General features: G+C 43.2%; 1 protein-coding gene across 8 annotated transcripts in view; it reads left to right on the forward strand.

Annotated features, from left to right (window-relative positions):
• cacna1ab (calcium channel, voltage-dependent, P/Q type, alpha 1A subunit, b) overlaps nt 1-21,637 on the forward strand; it is an 86,788-nt gene that overhangs the window by 23,189 nt on the left and 41,962 nt on the right. For all 8 annotated transcript variants that reach the window (XM_029850435.1, XM_029850436.1, XM_029850437.1 and 5 more), the window contains exons 4-13: nt 8,320-8,425; nt 8,510-8,649; nt 17,935-18,026; nt 18,315-18,467; nt 18,608-18,795; nt 19,967-20,070; nt 20,147-20,262; nt 20,342-20,386; nt 20,694-20,780; nt 21,033-21,230. In XM_029850435.1, coding sequence (XP_029706295.1) covers nt 8,320-8,425; nt 8,510-8,649; nt 17,935-18,026; nt 18,315-18,467; nt 18,608-18,795; nt 19,967-20,070; nt 20,147-20,262; nt 20,342-20,386; nt 20,694-20,780; nt 21,033-21,230 — 1,229 coding nt within the window. The remainder of the gene's footprint in view (nt 1-8,319; nt 8,426-8,509; nt 8,650-17,934; nt 18,027-18,314; nt 18,468-18,607; nt 18,796-19,966; nt 20,071-20,146; nt 20,263-20,341; nt 20,387-20,693; nt 20,781-21,032; nt 21,231-21,637) is intronic.

The raw sequence follows: 21,637 nt of genomic DNA on the forward strand, positions 1-21,637 counted from the left end.
TTTATGTTTTTTTTCGTAGCGCACTATCACAACTATTGTCAATCAGTCATTTTTACTAACCCTCATCAACATGGAAAATACTAGAAGAAAAGCATATGTGATCCGACTTTTAAGTTAAAAGCGATCACTCTGGCGGTTGAAGAAGGAAATCGAGCTGGCGCACGTAATCTTGGCATACATTACGGTAATCAATGGCGAGAAGGTGGAGACGGCAGCATGAAGAACTGACAACAAAAGCTTTTAGACGTAAACATCGCAGGTGGCCCGAACTTGAAAACATTCTGGAAGACTGGGTCAACACACAGAGAGCAGGCGGCCGCGGTGTTTCCGCTGTACAAATCAGACGGAAGGCAAAATAAATCGCCACTGCGATGAAAATAGAAGATTTTAGAGGTGGGCCATCGGGAAGTTTTAGATTGTTCATTGTTTGAGTAAAAAAGCATAAACAACGTAATTTGTGTGTAGTTGATACAAACGTATATTTCACGGTAGCTGCGTTACAGACACAGTTAGAAAAAAAAAAAGCATTTACCGGTACAATATATTTGTTTATGTTGCTCAGCGGATTAAATTAAATGAAAAGTTAAAAAATCCTGATGTGATAAAAATTGGATTTAAGGTCTCTGTTTAAACATACAAGTGCAAAGAGTGGCTGTTGTTTCTTAACTGTCTGTTTGTCACTCGTCAGTGACTCATCTCTTACGGTAATAAAAACATGTACCGGTACTGAATGTTTTCGATCTAATTTTTCATATTACTACGTGGGACCTGCGGCTAAAAATCTGGTGCGGCTTGTATAAGTACAAAATTGATTTTCTTTCTAAAATCAGATTATGCGGCTTTTAATCAGGTGCGCTCTGAAGTCCAGAAATTACGGTAACCTAATATTTATTGTACAGCAAAATCTGCATCTATATCTTTAAAAATATAAGATGTGCAGATATTCAAAAGTTAAACTCTCCGCAGGTGGATACAGAGTTTTTCCATCCCTATTCATCATGACAATGATGTCCCATCCTATCAGTGGCAAACACACACACACACACACACACACACATACACGCACACACTCTTATCTCAGTATATCAGCAGTCCCGCTGCATTAGCTGAGGTCACCATGTCAATACACCCTTTAGATCTCGGGGTCGGAGGTCATCTGTTTGAACCAAGCGGGACGAGACATCAATGTCGTTGAGTCTCCCAGGGCTCAGTCGGTCATTGGAGGTGGTCCAACAGACTTAGCTCAATGGACATATTTTACAAACTTTAAGGGCTGAAATATCGATGAGTGCAGAGCAGGTGAGATAAAAGGAGGTTTGTCTTGGACAATCATTTTTGGGTTTTAAGTTGTTTGATAAGAACAAGAGCAGTAAAAAGTTAAGTAACAGACAGAAAAAAAGAGTACACTTGGATCTGGGAGGAATTGGAAAGCAACAGAGGTGTGCGGTGTGTGTATGTGTGTGTGTGTGTGAGAGAGAGAGAGTCTTTGCTGATGTGAAGGTAGAAAAAGTGTTGAAGAGGAGAGGACATACTGTAATTTATAATTAGTCTTTAATCCTCTGGACGCGCACACACGTTCTCATATACACACCCTGGACCGTCTTTTAATTAACTATTTAACGACAGGGGATTTTGGTATTGGACTAATTATTTGAACTGCACATCCCTGCCCTCGCCTGCTTGGCAAAAAGGCTTCCAAAGCGGTAAATGGGTGATTCTCATGCTGGGCTCACCTGCTAATTGAAAGTTTTCTATGTGGAGATCAGTTCACTCTTCATCGAGGATGAAGAGGATGGCGAGGAGCTGAAGTTAGGCCGCTTTTCTGCCACAGATTCATCCTCAGTAATACGGATTTAGTGTTAAAGGAGGACAAGGAGGCAGAATAACCCTCTGCCGTCAACTTTTTAAAGGTTTAAAGGTTCCCCGACTTTATCTGCAGGCGGCACAATTCAGTGGGGTCTTAACACGGTCACGTCCTAAGAGGGATTTTGTTTGTGAATGGGGTTTATTACAGAAATACTACACGCCAACACCCTGCTCTGACAGCAGCATAAAGACACTAATACAGGCAAATCATTTAGATTACTGTCGTTTGTACAGAGGGCGCAAGTATTTTAATGCTTTCATAATAGGCTCTAATGCTGTTAGTGGACATAATACAATTGAAATCATTACAGTATTTTCGATTAAAGACCTTTGTCGGCGTTTAATCGACACCACTTTGTAAAAAACTGTGAAATATCATTTTGCATTAAGCCACTAACTGTGTTTGACTTGTGCGCCTACATTTGAGTCTTTAATTTAAAGGTGTTAGAGTGATTTTGAGGACCAGCTGTGGCAGAACGTTCTGAGGATTTCACATCTATAAATGGACATTCACATTTTAAATGACTGGAGTAAAAAACAAAATAATCAAATCCTTATCAGAACATGTAAGTGTGTGTGTGTGTTTGTTTTTGTGTATGTGTGTGTGTGCGTGTGTGTGCGTGTGTGTGTGTGTGTGTGTGTGTGTGTGTGTGTGTGTGTGTGTGTGTGTGTGCCTGTTTCTAAATCGGATCTATGTGATTCACTGTGATCATGAGTCACCACAAGCAGCACAAAAGCAGCCGGCATTTTTTTTTAACCAGTACTGGTTTGTTGTTTACACGTGCATACACGTGTGCATTTACACACACACACACACACACACACACACACACACACACACCAAACACACACGCAGTTCGGTGTTAATGTGGGTTTTTTCCTCTCTGTGTTTGCTTAAAACACTCATCCAAGACAACATCCTAAACTCTATATGAGTTCCTCTGGTGCATTGTCTACAAAGTCTGTGTGTATGTGTATGTGTTTGTGTTTGTGTGTGTGTGTGTGTGTGTGTGTGTGTGTGTGTGCCTGCGTGCATACGCGCACTTGTGAGAGAGCATTAAATAATGGGATAGTGCTCCATTCTGCAGATGTGATTTGGTGACTAATGTAGAAGCTGCTGATGTCATGTGTTTGCTTTTCTCCACTGCTGAACTCCTCATTTCCTGGACATTCATCATTTATCAGCCAATCACCACGCCCCACCTCCTCACACACACACACACACACACACGCTATGCACAACCTCCCAGATCCTATTGGTACAATATTAAGTATATAAGCTGCCTTTATTGAAGGGGTGACAGACCAAAGCAAAAAAATCCTCTGATCTGAAGGAGAAGAGGTGTGAATTAACAAACTAACACACAAGGTTGTCTGTTCAAAAGTTGTAACTTTTTGAAAATTTTGCCATTTAAGAGTAAAGGAAGAGTATCCAGACACATGAAACATTCCGAGTGCAGGGAGACGTTTCCTCAATGTGCACATTCCTGCGTGCATGCCATGAATCCAGCCAGTGCTGGATCAGACTGATAATCTGATGAACTGGGAGCAACACCATTGTCAAGTTTAATCTCACATTGAGGGAAAGTTTCCCACACTCTCCTGTTTTCTTCATGGGCCCTCTGTCTTTAGCCTTGTTTGCCATTTGTGTGTCATATCTCCAGTGTTGCCATAACAACCAGCTATATTTAAGGGTAAAAATCTGTGATGGAAAAGGAGTCTGACACTAACCTACGTTTATGAAGCCCACTCCATATTGTGAAAAGTACTGTAGTTCTTCTTTTCTCTCCATGTCCTTTCTTTTCTTCTTTTCCTCCCTCTATCCCTCCATCCTTTAAACAAAAAAACCACAGTTAACACATCACTGTAGATGCTCATAGTAGCAGACACTGGGGCTAGTAGAGCAGTAATACTATATGTTAGCATGTTGTCTAGAATCTCCATTTGTTAGAATCGACCCGACAGAGCAAAAGAGTGACACAGTGACAATCCATTCTGCCATTCCTCATCTGTCAGTTGCTTCAGTCATGGCTCTTCAGCTCCTGTAGAAGTTGTCTTTCCTTTGCTACTTTCTGTTCTGTCATCCTTCGTTTACATCTTCCATTTTAGGAGCATTCTTCCCCTCATCCTGCCTCCATCAGATTCCCTGTTTCTTACATTCTAGCTCTTGTTCTAATTTGTTTCTGCATTCCAGAAGGGCATGAAAATTTTTTTTGCTAATTATGGGGAGTCATTTTATCTTTGAGATTTTCCGGGGAACAACACAGCTGTAAAAATAAGTTGTATGCTGTAAATGTTAAAACAATTTAAAACAATTTATTCACACAACTAGTATACCTGATACTTCTATTACCACTGTTACTACTACTGAGAAGAATGCATCAATTCTGCATATACAGTCATCAGCTCTGCAAGATGAACCAACTGGGTATTTGGGCAAAATGATACAGATTCACAAGGAAAAGAGAGAATAAAAAGATGTGAGGCCTTTGGCATAAACAAGGATATTGAGACTGAAGCTTCAGGACATTTATAATAAATACATTTTAGAAGCAAAATTTGTAAGATCCTATTGAATCAGACATCAAAATTATATTGCAGTATCTCTGCTATATAAGCATCAGTGACATTTTGGTTAATTAGTTCAAGAACTCAGGTCAAAATTTATTTAGATATATAGATTTTAATCTCACCAGCTAATTTTGAATGTGTAATATTACATTTCCCTCCCATTCATTTCACTTTTTAAAGATAAAGCAAATAAATATATTTATAACAAAATACTTAGTTTTGGTAAATGTGATTTTTTCTTTTTGTGAATGAGTCAGAGGTTGTTTTTTTTTTTAAATTAAAATTGTACTTTTCAAAACAGGACAGAATGTGCCATAAAGGCAAATATAAAATAAAACCTTTTCCATCCTGCCACAGTATTTACTTATTCACACGATGACTAGAGTGTTCACGTAAACAGGAGCTCAGAACACATTTTAACACATTTTAACCCTTTTTTTTCCCAGACTGGAAGCCCCCAAAGTAGGAAACATGCAAATGATGGTGGTTTTAAAAGTATCTATAGGTCAACTCTAGTTAAGTTTTATATTTTAGTCTACATCTTATATTCCCCAAAAGCATTTCATGTGTGTGTGCGTGCGCATGTGTGTGTGTGCACATGCACAGCGTAGAGAGTCTTTGTAGGTTTCATTACCACTCTGTGATGTGGTACAGCAGAGATCCAGCTAAGAAAAACAAGCTTCATCCACAAATCAGAAGGAGCCAGGGTCAGGAGGGAGGGAGGGAGGCAGGGAGGGGGAGACGCACCCTTTTATCTTTCATGTGTCTATATATAGCGGTTCATGGAGACGAGTGAAGCAGGATGGGAGGGAGGAAGGGAACAGGAGGTAGAAGAGGTAGAGGAAGAAGGCAAGATGGCTGAAAAAGAGCACTGAAGAAAGACTCAATGAGAGATAAGAGGAAATAATAGAGTTCAGACCAGAAGGAAGACTGAAAAAGGGAAGCAGAGAGAGCAAAGGACACAATGAGACAGGTCCAGATTCTAAACCTGGGCTAACCTGAGCCACAAAGATATTTGTGCCCAAAACATTGAATTTTTAACCAATACACAGAACATTAGCACGCTAGAGCACTTTGCACGCTTACATCCACAAGCTCACTTAACCCCAGTTGCCATAGTGACTTCCAATCTCCATCATTTTAAGTGGAGCACCCACCAGTGGGCCCGTTCGAGTTTTTAGCCTGTTCAGTGATGTGACGGCTGAATATTTTGGCTGACGTGGGCAGTTTGAACTGTCACCCAGAGGTGGGACTCGCTGAGCAGAGCGCTTCACTTTCCTTCATTTGATAGAGCTTCATTTAGTTTGATTTAAAATCTCCCCCTCATCTGGCAGGACTCCCCCTCTGAGCCAGAGCAGAACGCCTCATCAGCTGAAAACACACTCCGACAGATTGGTGACCGCGCGCGCGCTCTCTCTCTCTCTCTCTCTCTCTCTCTCTCTCTCTCTCTCTCTCTCTCTCTCTCACACACACACACACACACACACACACACACACACACACACACACACACTAAATGTGTGCGTGCGCCCCCTCTTATCAGGTCCACTTCCTCGTTAACGTTGATCAACAAATCAGCTGGCAGCAAATCGATTGATCGGATGAACCAGCTGAGCTTTCCAGAGGAGAAACTCACACAAACCTGGATGCAGATGAGCTGCAGGAGACCACGACTGTGTCCAGGCGTCTTTGTTTCACCGACAACCCACCAATAACATGCAAATGAGGTCTGGAAAACTGTCGGTTCTTGCTGGAACCTACTGGTGCTGCTATGATAACGCTCTTAACTAGTCTGAAAATCTGACAGAAGACTAGCATGTGAGCCTGTAAGAGATAAAGAGCTTGCACCCAGGGTGTGTGCAGTGTTCAGCATCGATGTGTCATAGTAAAACAGCAAAAGGTTGATTTTGATGCTCCCCCTAGGTAAACTATCCATTATAGTTGACAAAGTAGGCAAAAATGCCAAAATGTATTGATAATTGTGTATTGAGCATAATTTAAGGTTGTAATGGTTTCATTTGCCTACTCCTGTGAGTGTTTATTCAGTGTGGAAAAACAGTGTGCACATCCTCCCAAAGGCTAAAAATAGCTGTGTTAAATAGGCTAAGGAGCTTTTTTTCATGCCGATGTGGGAAAAGTAGCACAAGTTATTTGCTGTACGCTGGTAAATTTGCAGAACATTAATAAGACATGTTTCATTCGACTTCTCCTCAGTGATGATCCGGTTTTCACCTGCCTGTATTTACACGTGTGTGTGAATATGATGGTGAAGGACCATCAGTGTGTGTTTAAATGTGTATTAATGAAGACACTTTTGGATGCCATGTGTGCCAAAACTTAAATCTATAATACAGCATTGTTAAGGGAACATTCTCAACAGAAACCCTCTGAAGACTCAGTCAGGACAGGTCAAAGGGACCCAGTCTGGGGTCGGACACAAGTCCCTCTGAAACAGAAGACTGGACCTTTTCTGCTCCTAAAAGCCCCCAAACTGCTGAGTATGTTGCTGCATTTTGACTTCAAGCGGGAAGTTTTAACATTTAAATGGTCAGAATCCTTTCACCACCATGTTGGCTCATGGATTTAACCACTTTGCAACCAGGAATACTAATAATCCCTGTCCTCATGATGGTTTCATACAGAAGGGTTCATATAGAAAAAGCATGCGTGAGTGTGTGTGTGTGCGCATGTATTTGGCTTGTTCTATCAAAAAGCCATTTTGATTAGCCAGACACACACACACACACACACACGCACACACACATTTTTGCAGTGCTGACCAATGATATTGTTGCCAAAAATTTCGGCTTTCTAATTACTTCACTTCATCTTTTATTTTTGTTTCACAGTTACCTCATGCTTTCAAGCTTTCAGAAGTTTGTTTGGCCACCAAGTGTCAGTGTGTCTTCTGAATAATAGATGCAGAAACACACACACACACGCACACAGAGGGAGTTTGTGTGTAATGTTATTGTGAATTGATTTGGTGGGCATACATGACACTAAGAAAGTATCAGTTTCTTTGACAACACATGATTCATAAACAGGAAATGTCCACTACATATGCGTCCACAACATATGTGTCACAAAACATGGTAAACTGCAACAAACAGCATAACTCGTGTCGAGATGTCTTGACATTTAGCTGCATTTTAATCTTCAAACCGTGTGCTCTGCCTGCCACGCAGCAGTGCAGCTGAGTGTCGTCAGACAATGACTAGAGCATCGTCCCAGTTCGTGTGTGTGTGTGTGTGTGTGTGTGTGTGTGTGTGTGTGTGTCCTTAGCCCAACCTGTCTGATCCTTTTACATCTACACACATGGAGGCTGTCCTCCGGCCATGGTGTCAGTGTCGGGTCGGGTAAACACGACAATAGACGCATACTGCCACACACAAGTGTGGGCTAACAGGATAATGACTGGCCAATTAAGTACAGACTTGATCTGTCTGGATGTATCCAGTCATCTTAAAGCCTCTAGCAGCCATTACATCTAGCATGGACACACTCATATACAAATGCTGCACTTGACTGGATGGAGCTCAGTGTAAAGCTGGCTGCTTCACCCGACAACCTGGGTGAGTTAGTTGGTGTGTCTGTGTGAGTTTTGGGACAAAATAAATTCAGTTTAAGACATCTGCTGCCTGTCATGGTATAGGGACAGACCTCACGCTGCCTTTATCACCAGCTGAACCTGGACATTCGACTGTATGGACGAGTCTGGAAGCAGATTTTCTACTGACCTTAAAACAACATAAAGTAGCGACACAAATATTTACATGATCAGTAAAACCTCATCTGAACACTCAATGTTTGTATGTGTGTGTGTGTGCTGGGGCACATGTGTATCCTACTTGTTGCTGTTAGCCTTGACTGCAGCTTCACTCCCTTTGAATGGATGATCCTCACCACCATCATTGCTAACTGCATTGTCCTGGCTCTGGAACAGCATCTCCCCGATGGAGACAAGACGCCTCTGTCTGAAAGACTGGTAACATGCACACACCCACACAATGTGTATATTAGAATACAACCATTTCTTCCCTCTTCTAATATCTCATGGCTATCTCTGCAGGAGGACACGGAGCCTTACTTCATTGCCATCTTCTGTTTTGAGTCTGGGATCAAGATCCTGGCCCTGGGTTTCGCCTTACATAAGGGCTCCTACTTGAGGAATGGCTGGAATGTCATGGACTTTGTAGTTGTGCTCACTGGGTAAGTCAAAATATTTATTGTTTATTTTTTTGATTTATTTTAGTTTAAGTACAACCTGTTTTATTCACAGCTTTTTTATATTTGATTTTTTTCTCATGGTTTCCTGTTTTCCCTGTCATACAATGTTACACATCCACTTTAGTTTTGATAGTTTATTGTTATGTTTGTGAAAGCTACTCTCCACCTTAGTTCCTAATGTGGAATTTTAAAAGTAGGATGTGTTTCTGTGGCGACCAGGCATGTTTTGGGTAACTTGGGGCAATGAGGTTGAAGTAAGTATAAGAGATATTCATTTTTGTGTGTGTGTGTGTGTGTGTGTGTGTGTGCGTGCGTGCGTGTGCGTGTGTGCAAGGAATTTGCGCGTGCGTGTACATAGAGCCTGACTTCCTGTCATGAAAGTCACACAGCAGAGGTCTGGCCTGACAAGGTGTACGTGTGATCAGGGGCACTCCCCCTCTGCTGCTATTCTTTTTTAATGAGGGTGTATACACACAGACACACACAGACACACACACATGCGAAGGCTGGATCAGAGTAGCACTACAGGGAGCAGCATCCAGGGCAAAGTGAAATGTCACTTATGTGAGAGATGGGGGAGCTGGTTTGTTGTTATGGCAATAGCAGAGAGGGGTTGCAGAGTTCCCTCTCTCTCTGCTTCACTGTTCTTCACAAGATGTTAACCAGGGCTGCTACAGCGCTGATGATCTAAACCTACAGATTATCTTAATCAGAATTAGATCACTGTTGCAGACACTGTGTGTGAAACTACAGGAAACCTTCAATGTGTATTTCTGAAGGTTTTACACCATTTTTTATATTTGTAAAGGAATTACTCGTGCAAAACTCAATGCCAAAATACCTCTTGCACGACACATTTCTGGTCTTTTCTTTCTACAACTAACTGATCTATAGATTTTGATGAACATGTGGTCATGCAGAGACCCTGTGAGACATAAAAGCTTTTATCACAGTTTTAGACAGTAACCTACTGCTTCAACTGAGAGGGAAGAAAAACAAGAGGAGGGAGAAGAGGAGGACACGTGAGCATATCTCGATGTCCCCCTGGGCTCTGGATAACAAGAAAGGGAAATGGAGACAGACAGACGGGCAGGCAGGCAGGCAGGCAGGCAGGCAGGCAGGCAGGCAGGCAGGCATTCAGGCAGGCAGGCATTCAGGCAGGCAGGCAGGCATTCAGGCAGGCAGGCAGGCAGGCAGGCAGGCAGGCAGACAGACAGACAGACAGACAGACAGACAGACAGACAGACAGACAGACAGACAGACAGACAGCCAACCAGCCAGCCAGCCAGCCAGCCCATGGAGAGTGAAGAGGAATACCACAGGAAGAAGGGAAGAGTGATTGGTGGTGATGGAGAGTGAGAGTGATAAATATGAAAGGGGGATTAAAGGAAAAATGAGAAGAGGAAGGAGCGATAGAGATGGCGGAAAGGGGAAGAGAGAGAGAGGTAAATGAGAAAGGAGCACTCTAAAAGGAGTGTGTGTTTCTGCAGTTACCTGCTTTTCCCTGCTCCTTGCGATCTGTGATCCATCACTCAGCATAGCCATGTAATACAACACACACACACACACACACACACACACACACATGCACACACGCACACATCATGCCAGTTGTATGTAGCCATATTTCACTGCTCCTGCGTGGTCATCTCCACATTCAAATGAGCTTTATCATTTTTCACACAAACCTGCAAGATTCACTTAACACCAAAATCATGACCAGGATTTGAGATCACCAAATAATTTCTCATTTATTTGGTCTTTTAATTTCTTAAATGAAGACTCTTTGTCACAGTTTCTGCCATCAGATTCAGTGTGTACTTCTAATGTGTGGAGTCGTGACTCAGAAAGCTTCTGCTGCCAAGTACGTGCATATGTGTGTGTGTGGGTGTGGTGTGTGTGTGTGTGTGTGTGTGTGTGTGTGCACGCACACGTGCAGACTGACTTCATTCTTGGCAAACACACCGGAGAGAGAGGGAGTTGATGAAGATGGGAATTAATGAGAGTGGAGGGAAATAGGAGGACTTGCACACACACACAAACATGCAGGCACACACACACACACACACACACACACACACACACACAGGGAAAAGTGTGTTTAGTATTCAGGGATGACAGTCCATCGACTTTTATTGCCATGTTGTGACGTCACGCGGTAATCTAATCGTTGACGGGAGACTCTGGGCCAGTCAGTCAATGAGACGACACCAGTGACGTCCATGCAACTCGTTTAATGGATGTTCATAGAGGTGGCGTTTTAAAAAAAATAAAAGACCTCTTTCAGTTTAACGAGCAAATATCACTAAGCACTCTAACTTTAACACTAGAATATTATAATGTCCCACAAATGCATCATGTAGATGTTGAAACGGGTCGGACACGGAGAAAGAAGGCTTTGATTGACACAGCCGCTCTGAGTCACCAGCGCGTCTGGAAGAGACGTGAAGTCACATCAGAGCACAACAGGAAACAAAAACCTGTGACTCACTGCCGGGACGACTCACGGCTGAGTTTCTGTGCCAGGAGGAGGACAGATTGGATGAAACACTTGTTCCTGAAGAGTCTGAAATCTTTAAAAATAGAAAACTGTGGTGTTAATCGGGTCACTCTGAAGCAGCGGATCAAAATTTAATTTCTCCTTGAAGAAACGCTGCACGCAGGTGTTACAGGAAGTACAGTTCCACCCCTGAGAAAACACGATAGCACCGTGGAGCGAGGGAAAATGAGGTCGCTATTGGCGAGATGGTGCACACCTCATTGAAAATTGTACCCTTGCCATGGCTTCCATTATCATTATTACTCTCCAGTCATTTAGAGGCTCATCACTCTCCTATGCGCTCTCCCGTACCCTCCAACTCTGCACCTGCAGGGCGGCCTGCTGTACACAAACACAGGAAAAGACTGTTTCACTGGCGTAGTTGTGGGCTCGATAATGGATTTGTTACATCACCACAGCTGTTTGAAAAGAGGGGAGAGAAAACCTGCCACCGCGTGATGAAGAGCATCATGTTGTCTGTCAGGAGTCCACCTATGAATGAAGTGCTTGATAATAAGGTCAAGGACTTGATTTCCAGCCCAGACGGTTGTGGAGTTATGTCTTCTGTCAGATGTTCTCCATCTTGGGTTTATTGTCCGTAGGTGGGATCCTATGTGAGTGTGTGCGGTGGTTCGTCTATATATCAGTTCAATGACGCTCCTGTCCCACATGTCTCCTTTCGCTGCTTGACTGTGGAGGAGATTCAGCCCATGTGACCCTGTATAGGATATGTAATGAATGGATGGAGCCTTGGAGCAGTCTGTGCGGTCAAGCCAAGGTGGCCGATTGCAGCTCACATGCCAGCCCAGAGTCTTCACGTGCCAAGACCAAATGCTAGTTTTGCTGTTCTGATAATCAAATAATTAAAGAGATGGAAGCACCTCCTGGTGAAGGCAGTAATGCTGCTTGAACTTGGTCCTCACTAATCTGTCAACATTCCAGATTAGTTTCAGCCAAAAGCAGAAATTTATCTGGCCCCTTCACATGTTTACCACCTTCAGCTTTTAAAAGTTTCAGCAATGTCCCTTTAAATTCAGCATTTGTTGCTAAAAGGCTGGTTCGGTGTGTGGTGCCTTGTGTGCACCCACACACCCTTGTGAACAGAAATAGAGCCACAGACACAATCACACACCTACAGACACACAATGTGGAGGCAGCAGGGATGATAAAGCTGGGCATAAAACCAGTTTGCCACCATCACACCCACAACACTGACAAACCTCTGTCCTTCTGAAGTGCTCTTTAGCAGGGCAGCTCCAACTCTGTTTCCATATTAAATCAGATTACTTCGTATTGTGCTTAAATGTGGTGAATTTATGACAGTGGTTGGCCTCAAACCAGTCAAGGGTCCAAGAGTCATGTTGGCTGGAGACAGAGGAATGGATCAACTGAGAGAGACAGGAGGAGTGAGAGAGAGGTGAAGGTGATGTTTAAAGGCCCAGTGATGAAGAGACCATCAGGGGCAACAGAATACACCAAAAACTTTTGGGTTTTATCTGATTTTTACAACATTAAATCCTGTTTTATTTACAGTAGACTTTTCCTTTTACAGTTGTTGTGTAAGCTGCTGTTGTTCAAGCAAAGCAGGCTTTTCCCATTGGACTCTCGTCACATCTAATGTTTGTAGAACTTGTTGGTGAATGTCATAGATCACAGATGAGACATGTTGGCCAAATTGATGGATATGGGTGGAAGAATGGCACAGAATCCAAACACTGTTAGTTAAGGAGGAATGTTTCAGTAACAATATACAGCTACCACAGAATTGCATTAAGTGCACGTGTTAAACTCCAAAATGTGCAACTTTTCACAGAAAAGCTGTGCCCAACCAGTGCCAGTAAGCTCCAAGAATCCTGACAGTTGAGGGTGGAATCTTTCCAAAGATAAATCAAGATCCTGGCCTGACTTGGTCTGTTGAATGTGCCGATGGACGTGTGTCAACAGATCAGATGAATAACTGGACTGATGAGAACCAGACCTGATATACACAGCGCATGGATTTCTTTGGCTCTAGAGCTCATTTACAGGAGCAAAAGGCTAATCACACACACATTCCTCTTTATTCAGGCACTGTGAAGGTTCTTACACAAAAATACTTAAACAGATCAATTTGCTGATGGCCAGAGGGTATTTAAAACAGTGCATTAAATAAAGAGAAGAAAATGTATGTGTTACGTGATTTAATGAAATGTGGATGAATTCGATAGAAACCAGTTAAGAACTGAGGAAATTGAGGCCTGGTAGCTTGAATCGTCAAGACAAATCAACCAGTGAAGGGACAGATGAACAAACACAAGGAACACAGAGAAAATATGAGGGGCTTTGATCAGGGGCGGAGGTAGCGAGCGAGTCCATCAGCTGAGTGTTAGCACTCTGCTGAGATCAGCAATAACGTGAGAGCCAGAAAATGAAGCGAGGGACAGAAAGTGGAAGGGGGAGGATGAGGGTGGAGAATGTGGTCAGAATGAGAGTGCTTCCATCCTTCCACTGCCAGTGAAAGCTTCAGTCGCCCTGGGAGGGACTGTAGCTGGAGGGAAAAAGCAGGGAGGAATGAGACTAAAAGAGATGTTTGGATGGGAGGGGAACCATCTTTGACAGAGTGACACAGAAAGTTCTCATGACAGGGGGCTCTGCGCTGATGGAACAGTTACAATTCTCTCCTTTCACCTCCAGTCTCACTTCAGATTTCTCTCCCCCTGAACCAACTCCAGCCACCGATAAGGGAAAGTGATCTGGGCGTGTTGACCAGAGTCACATCTCACAGATCTAGACAGGCTGAAAATGTTTAGGATGAGACTATAGGCACCGTGTGTGTGTGTGTGTGTGTGTGTGTGTGTGTGTGTGTGTGTGTGTGTGTGTTTGTGTGTGTGTGTTTATGTGTGTGTGTTTATGTGTGTGTGTGTGAGAGAGAGAGAGAGAGAGAGAGAGAATCAGAGGGAGGCCAGTGGAGAGGAGCTCTCACTGTGATGACACATGGCACTCCCACGCACACATAAACACACACACTCCAACTCACACAGGGTGCATATGACTTTTGATAGAAAAATGTTTCTTTTTAACACCTAATGATTTTATTAAGTGGTCTCCAATCGGTCTGATGCCTTCCTGCCTTTAAGAGGACCACTTGCAGTGGAACCATCTCCACTATATCTACTTCACCATGTTCTTCATAGCTGTTAGCAGTGATGCATGGCTGATAGGCTGCAGGTGGTATAGTGGAGGGGTGGGGGTGGGGGCTGGAGCAGATCCACTTATGATACCGATTTTAATGAGAATGAAACAAGATGACAACTAATTTGACTTGAGGGTTTCAAAGGATAGCTTGGTTGCATGTCAGTCTTAATGTTTGTGGGATTTTAGCTGTAAGACAACAAAATCAGTGTTGAACAACAGCACAGCAACAGTGCTGAAAGTGGGGCAATGTCAGCAGGTACCTGCACATACATGATGGGTAAGTGTGTCTCTGCAAAGGAAGTTTTGATTGTGCACACACTGTATGCACACTAAGCTGCTGTAGGTGAGGATAAAGTATGCGTGATGCAGATGTTTGGAGGGGATGAAGATTCAGTTGTTAGGAGACCCTCTTCTCCATCCCCTCTGCTGCAGCACCACCAAGATTCCATCAATGAGGCTGTGTTGCCCTGGCAACGCTTATGAATGAGAGCAGGTCGGTAACCGTGGAGACTTGGGGAGAGCGGAATCGCTGGTTGCCATGGCAATGCAGCGAACGGGGAGAGACCATGCAAAGCGAAGGTGGCAAATGACTTTCAGGTCATCATCGTCATGATGCTGTCATCACTTCACAGAAACGTCACCTGCCGCCCTGTAAAACAGAGAAAAGACAGAAATTGTTGACCCCCCCAAAGCCTTAAGATACACATGACCGCGATAACCAACTGCACAAATGCAGAGATCATCAACAAATGTTCCTCTTTCCACACCTCTTTCCAACCGACTGCATTTCCTTTCCATCCAGGAAGTGGTCTGTGAAGCGGAGGCTGCAAAAAAAAAAAGGTCTTGTGAAATTAATTTGAACTTCATTGAGAATTTTTGTAAACCTGTAACACATTAAAGTTGATGGGACAGGTGAAGACACGTGAGTGTGCACGTGTGTAAGGTGTTTCCCAGCTGTGAGATCCTCTGTCATCACTGTCTAAACACCAGCTCCGTCCCTACATACTCCCTGAAGAGTCTCCATCTCTCTCTCTCTCTCTCTCTCTCTCTCTCTCTCTCTCTCTCTCTCTCTCTCTCTCTCTCTCACTCTCTCTCACACTTTAAACACAGAGGACTAACACTCTCAGTCTGTATCTCTCACAGGGGTGTTCCATCTCTTCTCTCTCACTCTGTAATTCTTCAGAGGATTTGATCTCTACTGTGTGTCATCTTATAAAGACAGAACACCCGTATGTTAGTTTAGTCCCTCTCGCATGAAGAGTCGCACGGCCGCCACATCCACCAGCAGTAGTGAGCAGCACGCTCAGGTCTGCACACTGACATGATCCCACTGCAGAAAAACAAATGTTAGTTGAGAAGGTTACAACAAGCACAAGCACTTTAATCAAATCAATCTTTTGTGCTCTCTGCCCATTTTTATTTTTAAGTTTTATTCACTTAGATCCCCAATAAAACAGGCCGAATGTCATGAACTTTGCGATCATGCAGGCAGAACTCAATTTCTTCAACGGTCTGGTTGTAAATGACGCCACTGAAGTGAGGCGACAGTTATTTTGGAAGGAAATGTTTTAGCATTTTCCATAAAATTAACAATAATTCTATAGGGTTTTAGATGGTGAGAAGATATTTAGACATCCTATATCTGACCCCTTGTTCCCCATAGTTTAAATATATCAAGATCATTTGATAATTTTTAACCGCCTGCACATCCATTGTTTCAACCCTTTCTCCTATTTTCAGCTGTTTACTTCCTCTCCTCCCATTTAATTGCTACCTGCTCTTCCTCACTTTCTCCTCAATGTTTCTCTGAACCTCAGTACCTGCTCCCTCTAGTGGTCACATTAGTGTAATGCGTGCAGGTTTAGCTGTTGCTAGGGGTGACTGAGTCCTGAGGTTTTAGGCCCATGGAAGTCAGAATTCTGAAAATCCAAGAGTACACTCTCATGGCATGGTACTGCATAGTAATAATTCCTCAAATATACAAATGAAAATTTGCTCAAGTGAGAAATTACAGGTCACAGTGTCACATGATTTCAGATGACAAAATGGACAGATGATGGAGTGATCACATTCCTGCTTTGATTTAACCAAAGCAAATCATGCTGCAATCTATACGTGTCATGTTTGCTCTCCACCATCCCCGAGAACGTTTGTTTGCCTGTTTTGCTGAGGTCCGATGTTTTTGGGGCCGCAGGACACAGGTGTCTCTCCAGCAGTTAACAGGCCGTTGACAGAATGAGCGACTCTGCTGCTGCCAGTTAATAAATGACCTCTTACTGGAATTAGACACCAACCTGCAGGCAAGCTACTGAAAAATTAAACTGTGTATGTGATCTTTCCACTGCTGGTCTCTGGAACAACATAATGATGTTTCTCTCTGCTGTCCTGAGGTTCATTCACTCCGAAACATGTTAGATTCATGAGAACTCACAATAAATGCTCACGAGAGGGAAAACGGTCAGCTGTTTAAACAACTATTTGTAAATGAAAACTTCAGATTATTGTTTACATATCACTGTTTTGAAGTAGTATTTAGAAGGTTTGTTTCATTTTGACACATTCAGTATGTAATTATTTTAGATATCACATGTGCAGTTGTAATATTTTGACTGTGTACTTGAGATTGTGTGTAGTCTCGAGTACCATTTTAAAGTAAGGTTAGAACAGGGGTGGGCAAATCCAGTCCTCGAGGGCCGTATCCAAGCCAGACTTTCTATCCTACAGGTAAACACTTTCACCTGGGGTTTCATTTACCTTGGTGAAAGCGTTTCCTGCCTGGTAGGATGTAAATACCGGCTTGAATTCTACCCTCGAGGACTGGATCCTCTGATGGGCAAGTCCAATCCATGAAGGTTTTGTATCCTACCAGGGAGAAACCGCTTTCACCAAGGTAAATGAAACCCCAGGTGAAACTGTAGGACAGAAAGTCTGGCTTGGATACGGCCCTCGAGGACTGGATTTGCCCACCCCTGCGTTAGAATAACAGTTTATAATGGATTGCATTTTTTTTAATGTTATTTTGGCACATGTGATTTTTATTTTTTATTAGAATAACATTTTCAAAACAGCACAAATTCAGGAATGTCAGGCCAATACTCCCAAATCTCTAAAGACTTGGTAAACACTGGATCAGCAACTGTGCAAATGCACAAATGGAGCTTCAAAATGCATGTGACAAGCGTGTGAAGCACATGATGTAACAGTAACAACATGCATCTCTTTCATAATTATTGGGCCTTAGAGGGGTGAGAAATTACACTGAAAAGTGTGTGATGGTGGAGGGGTGTATGTGTGTGTGTTGGGAGTGGGTGGTGATGAATACATGCTCAGCAAGATGAGGCTGATAAATTTCTATGAGTCAGTAAAAGCATTTCACTAGTGCACGTTGGGATTTACATGACAAACATCAGCAGTCTATTACAGCTTCACATGTAATGGCTGCCTCGGCCTCCAAGTCAACATTGTAAATAAGAAGCTTTTTCTCAGGTGGTACCTGGTCAAATAAAGGTGACATAAATAAATAACCTGACCCAAGTCCTGCTTTTTCGATGCAGTATTTTGTCTACGGCGGGATCTCAGTTTGACCTGAGGACGCTTCGAGCCGTCAGAGTGCTCCGGCCACTCAAACTGGTGTCCGGGATTCCCAGTAAGTCAGACTGTATAATTGGTCACCATGTACAGCTTAAAGGTCTTTTTTAATAAGTTTGACACTGCAGATCAGAAGCATTTCTTCCCAAACACATCAGAGGAGTTGCAAAATATCTATGTAATGTTAATATTGTAGTTGCTGCAAGCTCTCTTTCTACAATAACTGTAATTCATTGTTATTACTTACACTATTATTAGAGGGTATTTATTACAAGGGTATTTATTTTCTGGTCTCCACACTGTTAAGACCTCTGAATTGGGACCTATGTGTGTAATTGTCTTTCAGGCCTACAGGTGGTGCTGAAGTCTATTATGAAGGCCATGATTCCCCTGCTGCAGATTGGCCTGCTGTTGTTCGTGGCCATCCTCATGTTTGCCATCATTGGACTGGAGTTCTACATGGGGAAGTTCCACAAAACCTGCTACAACAAAGTCACAGGTAAGATGAGAAGATGGGCTGATGTGAGATCTGCAGTAAACATCCTCCTAATCCCACATCATCACCTTTAATAACACCAAGCAACTGATAATGTGTCACATGTTCTGACCCATATTCTAATTTTTTCTCTCGTTGATCAGGGGAGGTCGTGGACGAGTTACCGTGTGGCACATTGCCCCCGTCCAGGTTATGTCCCAATGGTACGGAGTGCAGAGGTGACTGGCTTGGACCAAACCACGGCATCACCCAATTCGACAACATCCTATTTGCTGTACTCACCGTCTTCCAGTGCATCACGATGGAGGGATGGACAGAAATGCTTTACTACGTGAGTCAGCCTGTTCAGTCAGCCATTCCAGGCAGAACACAGCTGCTTCATTTATAAATACGATATTTTTCAGGCTGAAATAATTCTACCTTAATATTAAAGTCTCTCTAATACTATGACTGAGTGAACGTGTTACCATAAAACTCATATTTATCAGAGTGGAGGTGATATTTCTGGTCTCTGCGCTGTGCTGGGAGATGATCAGTGCACTGAAGGACTCTGAGAGGATGCGTGGGTGTGGAGGTCTTCTCCACTTTCATTCAGATAAACAGGCCTTAAAGCAGATAAAGATCTGACTCAAAACAGCATTTATTTGACCAGAAGTTATTTTCTATTCCAAACAATCTTAATCTTTCTGTTTGACTTCTTTTCTGTTTCCTCATCTGCCCCTTCTGCTGCCTTAAGACTCACTCTCCACCTCTCCACCTCTCTCTCGCTTCTCTCTATTCTGGTCCTTCTGGCTCTATATTTAACATCTTTTCTGATGGATGGAGGCTGACTTCTACTCTTGCACAGGCAGTCAGGAGGAAAGCAATAAAAGTTTAATAGAGAAAGGACGGCTTGCGTGCGATACACAGTATAAAACCCAACAGATGTGCACGCGGACGACGAGAGTTCCATTAAAGCATGAGAGGGATCACGGAAACACGATCTCCTCCACTAACACGATTTCTCCGATTCTCAGCTAGTTGTGTTTTAGAGAAAGATCGAAGCCAAGTGGTGGTGGCAGGTTATGTTGATGTGTTTACCAAAAGGCCTTGGCGTTGACAGCCTTTACGGAACGCAGTGCTGCAAATAGTTTCTGACCGCAGCGTCCTTTCTGCACGTAAGCGCGAGTCATTCAGGTGCATCCAGGTCAGCTTTTTAGAAATTAAGTTTCGATTAGGAAAGTGGGTCACAGCTGAGCTGGTACGGCCATCATGGACACTTATATAAACTTGAATAAACCAACAAGTAAAAAAAACATATCTAACACCTATTTTTGTTAAGAATTTGTGTTCCTGAAGAAACACCAAAACAGGTTCTTGGACATTTTGGCCTTTTGATTAAAAAAAAAGAAGTGCTCAATAAATGTATGAAGCAGGCGTGCATGCACTCATAAATGCATGTTTATTGGGTCTTAATTTGTATATGGAATAACTGCCTGCGTGTTTGTGGTCCCTTCCTGCAGAGTAATGATGTGGAGGGCAGCACCTGGAACTGGATGTACTACATCCCACTCATCATCATTGGCTCCTTCTTTATGCTCAACCTGGTGCTGGGTGTCCTCTCAGGGTGAGTTCTGGCCCCTCCCCCTCTAACATTGTGTGCTTTGTGTAGTTCATCAAGAGTTTCCATATTGTTCCCACAGTGAATTTGCCAAAGAGAGAGAGCGAGTGGAGAACAGGAGCGAGTTCCTCAAGCTCCGGCGGCAGCAGCAGATCGAGAGGGAGCTTAATGGATACCTGGAGTGGATCTGCAAAGCAGGTGAGTGTGCACCTGGTGGCAGGCCTGGTGCACAATGACACACTGCTGTACGCTAACAAATATCTTTTTCTTTGGTCAGAAGAGGTGATCCTGGCCGAGGATGATGGCACAGGCAACTTTGATGGTAACTGTGATGCTTTTCCGTTTCTAGAAAGTTTTACATGCACTTTTACCTTGTCAGCTGGAAGCAAAACAAAGGCGAGAATCACACCAAAGCCCCAGAATAGAAAACTTGGGTCAGAAGATGAAATCTTGTAACTCGGACAATATTTGCTCCATGTTTTTATAAAGTATCACAACAAACCTTCATGTCCACCTGCAACATGAGCACATGCTTATAGGAGAGAGGCTCCAGTTTTATTGTTTGATTTCTACAACTGTGCCCACTGGACAACAAAGAGGAAGAAATATTCTCTTGTTCTCCTGCTCAGGTTCAAGACGGAACATGAAAACCAAAAACAACAAGACTGAGCTGCTGAACCCAGAGGAAGGAGAGGACAACCTGGGAGACGCCCTCGGTAAGAGGGGCACACTGGTTGAACTTTCAACTCTGTTAATTGCTTTGATTCTTCATCACAAGAGAGTGTCATGATGACTTTGTTCTTCCAGACTGGGAAACTGGCTGAACTAATCAGTTGATGAAGAGCTAGTTCAGCCCTAAAATCATCCATTGTTAATGATGAATCTTATATTCTCTGATGTGGATGTGATGATGTGAAAAGGCAAAAAAAGAATCCATTGGTCAAAGTCAATGTGTCTCTCCCTCCCAGGTTTTGCCCGATCCAGCATAAAAAGCGGGAAAGAGGGCTCTAATTATAGTAAGAATGAGCGACGGCTACGATTCTTAATCCGGAAGATAGTGAAGACTCAGGCCTTCTATTGGACGGTGCTCTGCCTGGTGGGCCTCAACACCATTTGTGTGGCCGCAGTGCACTACAATCAGCCCCAGTTGCTGTCTGACTTCCTCTGTAAGTAAACAAACAGCAGTAGGGATGCTGGTCCTCCCACTATATCTGCAGTCCATTAGTCATATCCTCCGCATACTGTACATACGAAGACATTTTTGACTGAGGGTAGCTGTTTTACAAAGGGCTTCGATAGGCTTTGGTCTGGCCGAAGTTGTATTTATTGGGGGGGGGTCATATTTTGATCTTTTCACACTGAAATTATTCACAACATGATCCGGCTCATCCATTTCAAAAAGCATCGTCCCAGGCAGGCAAACTGTTGCTCCTTTAGAGAGCAGTGCAACATATATACAAATTTAATATCAGTTTTAACTGCTCAGATGTAATTAGTGTTCTAAACTTTAGTATACACACACGCGCGCGCGTGCACAGTTAATATTAGTACTGGCTGCTGTCCAGTGGAGTTC

Source organism: Takifugu rubripes, chromosome 17 (genome assembly GCF_901000725.2).
Source record: "Takifugu rubripes chromosome 17, fTakRub1.2, whole genome shotgun sequence".
NCBI classification, from domain to species: Eukaryota; Metazoa; Chordata; class Actinopteri; order Tetraodontiformes; family Tetraodontidae; genus Takifugu; species Takifugu rubripes.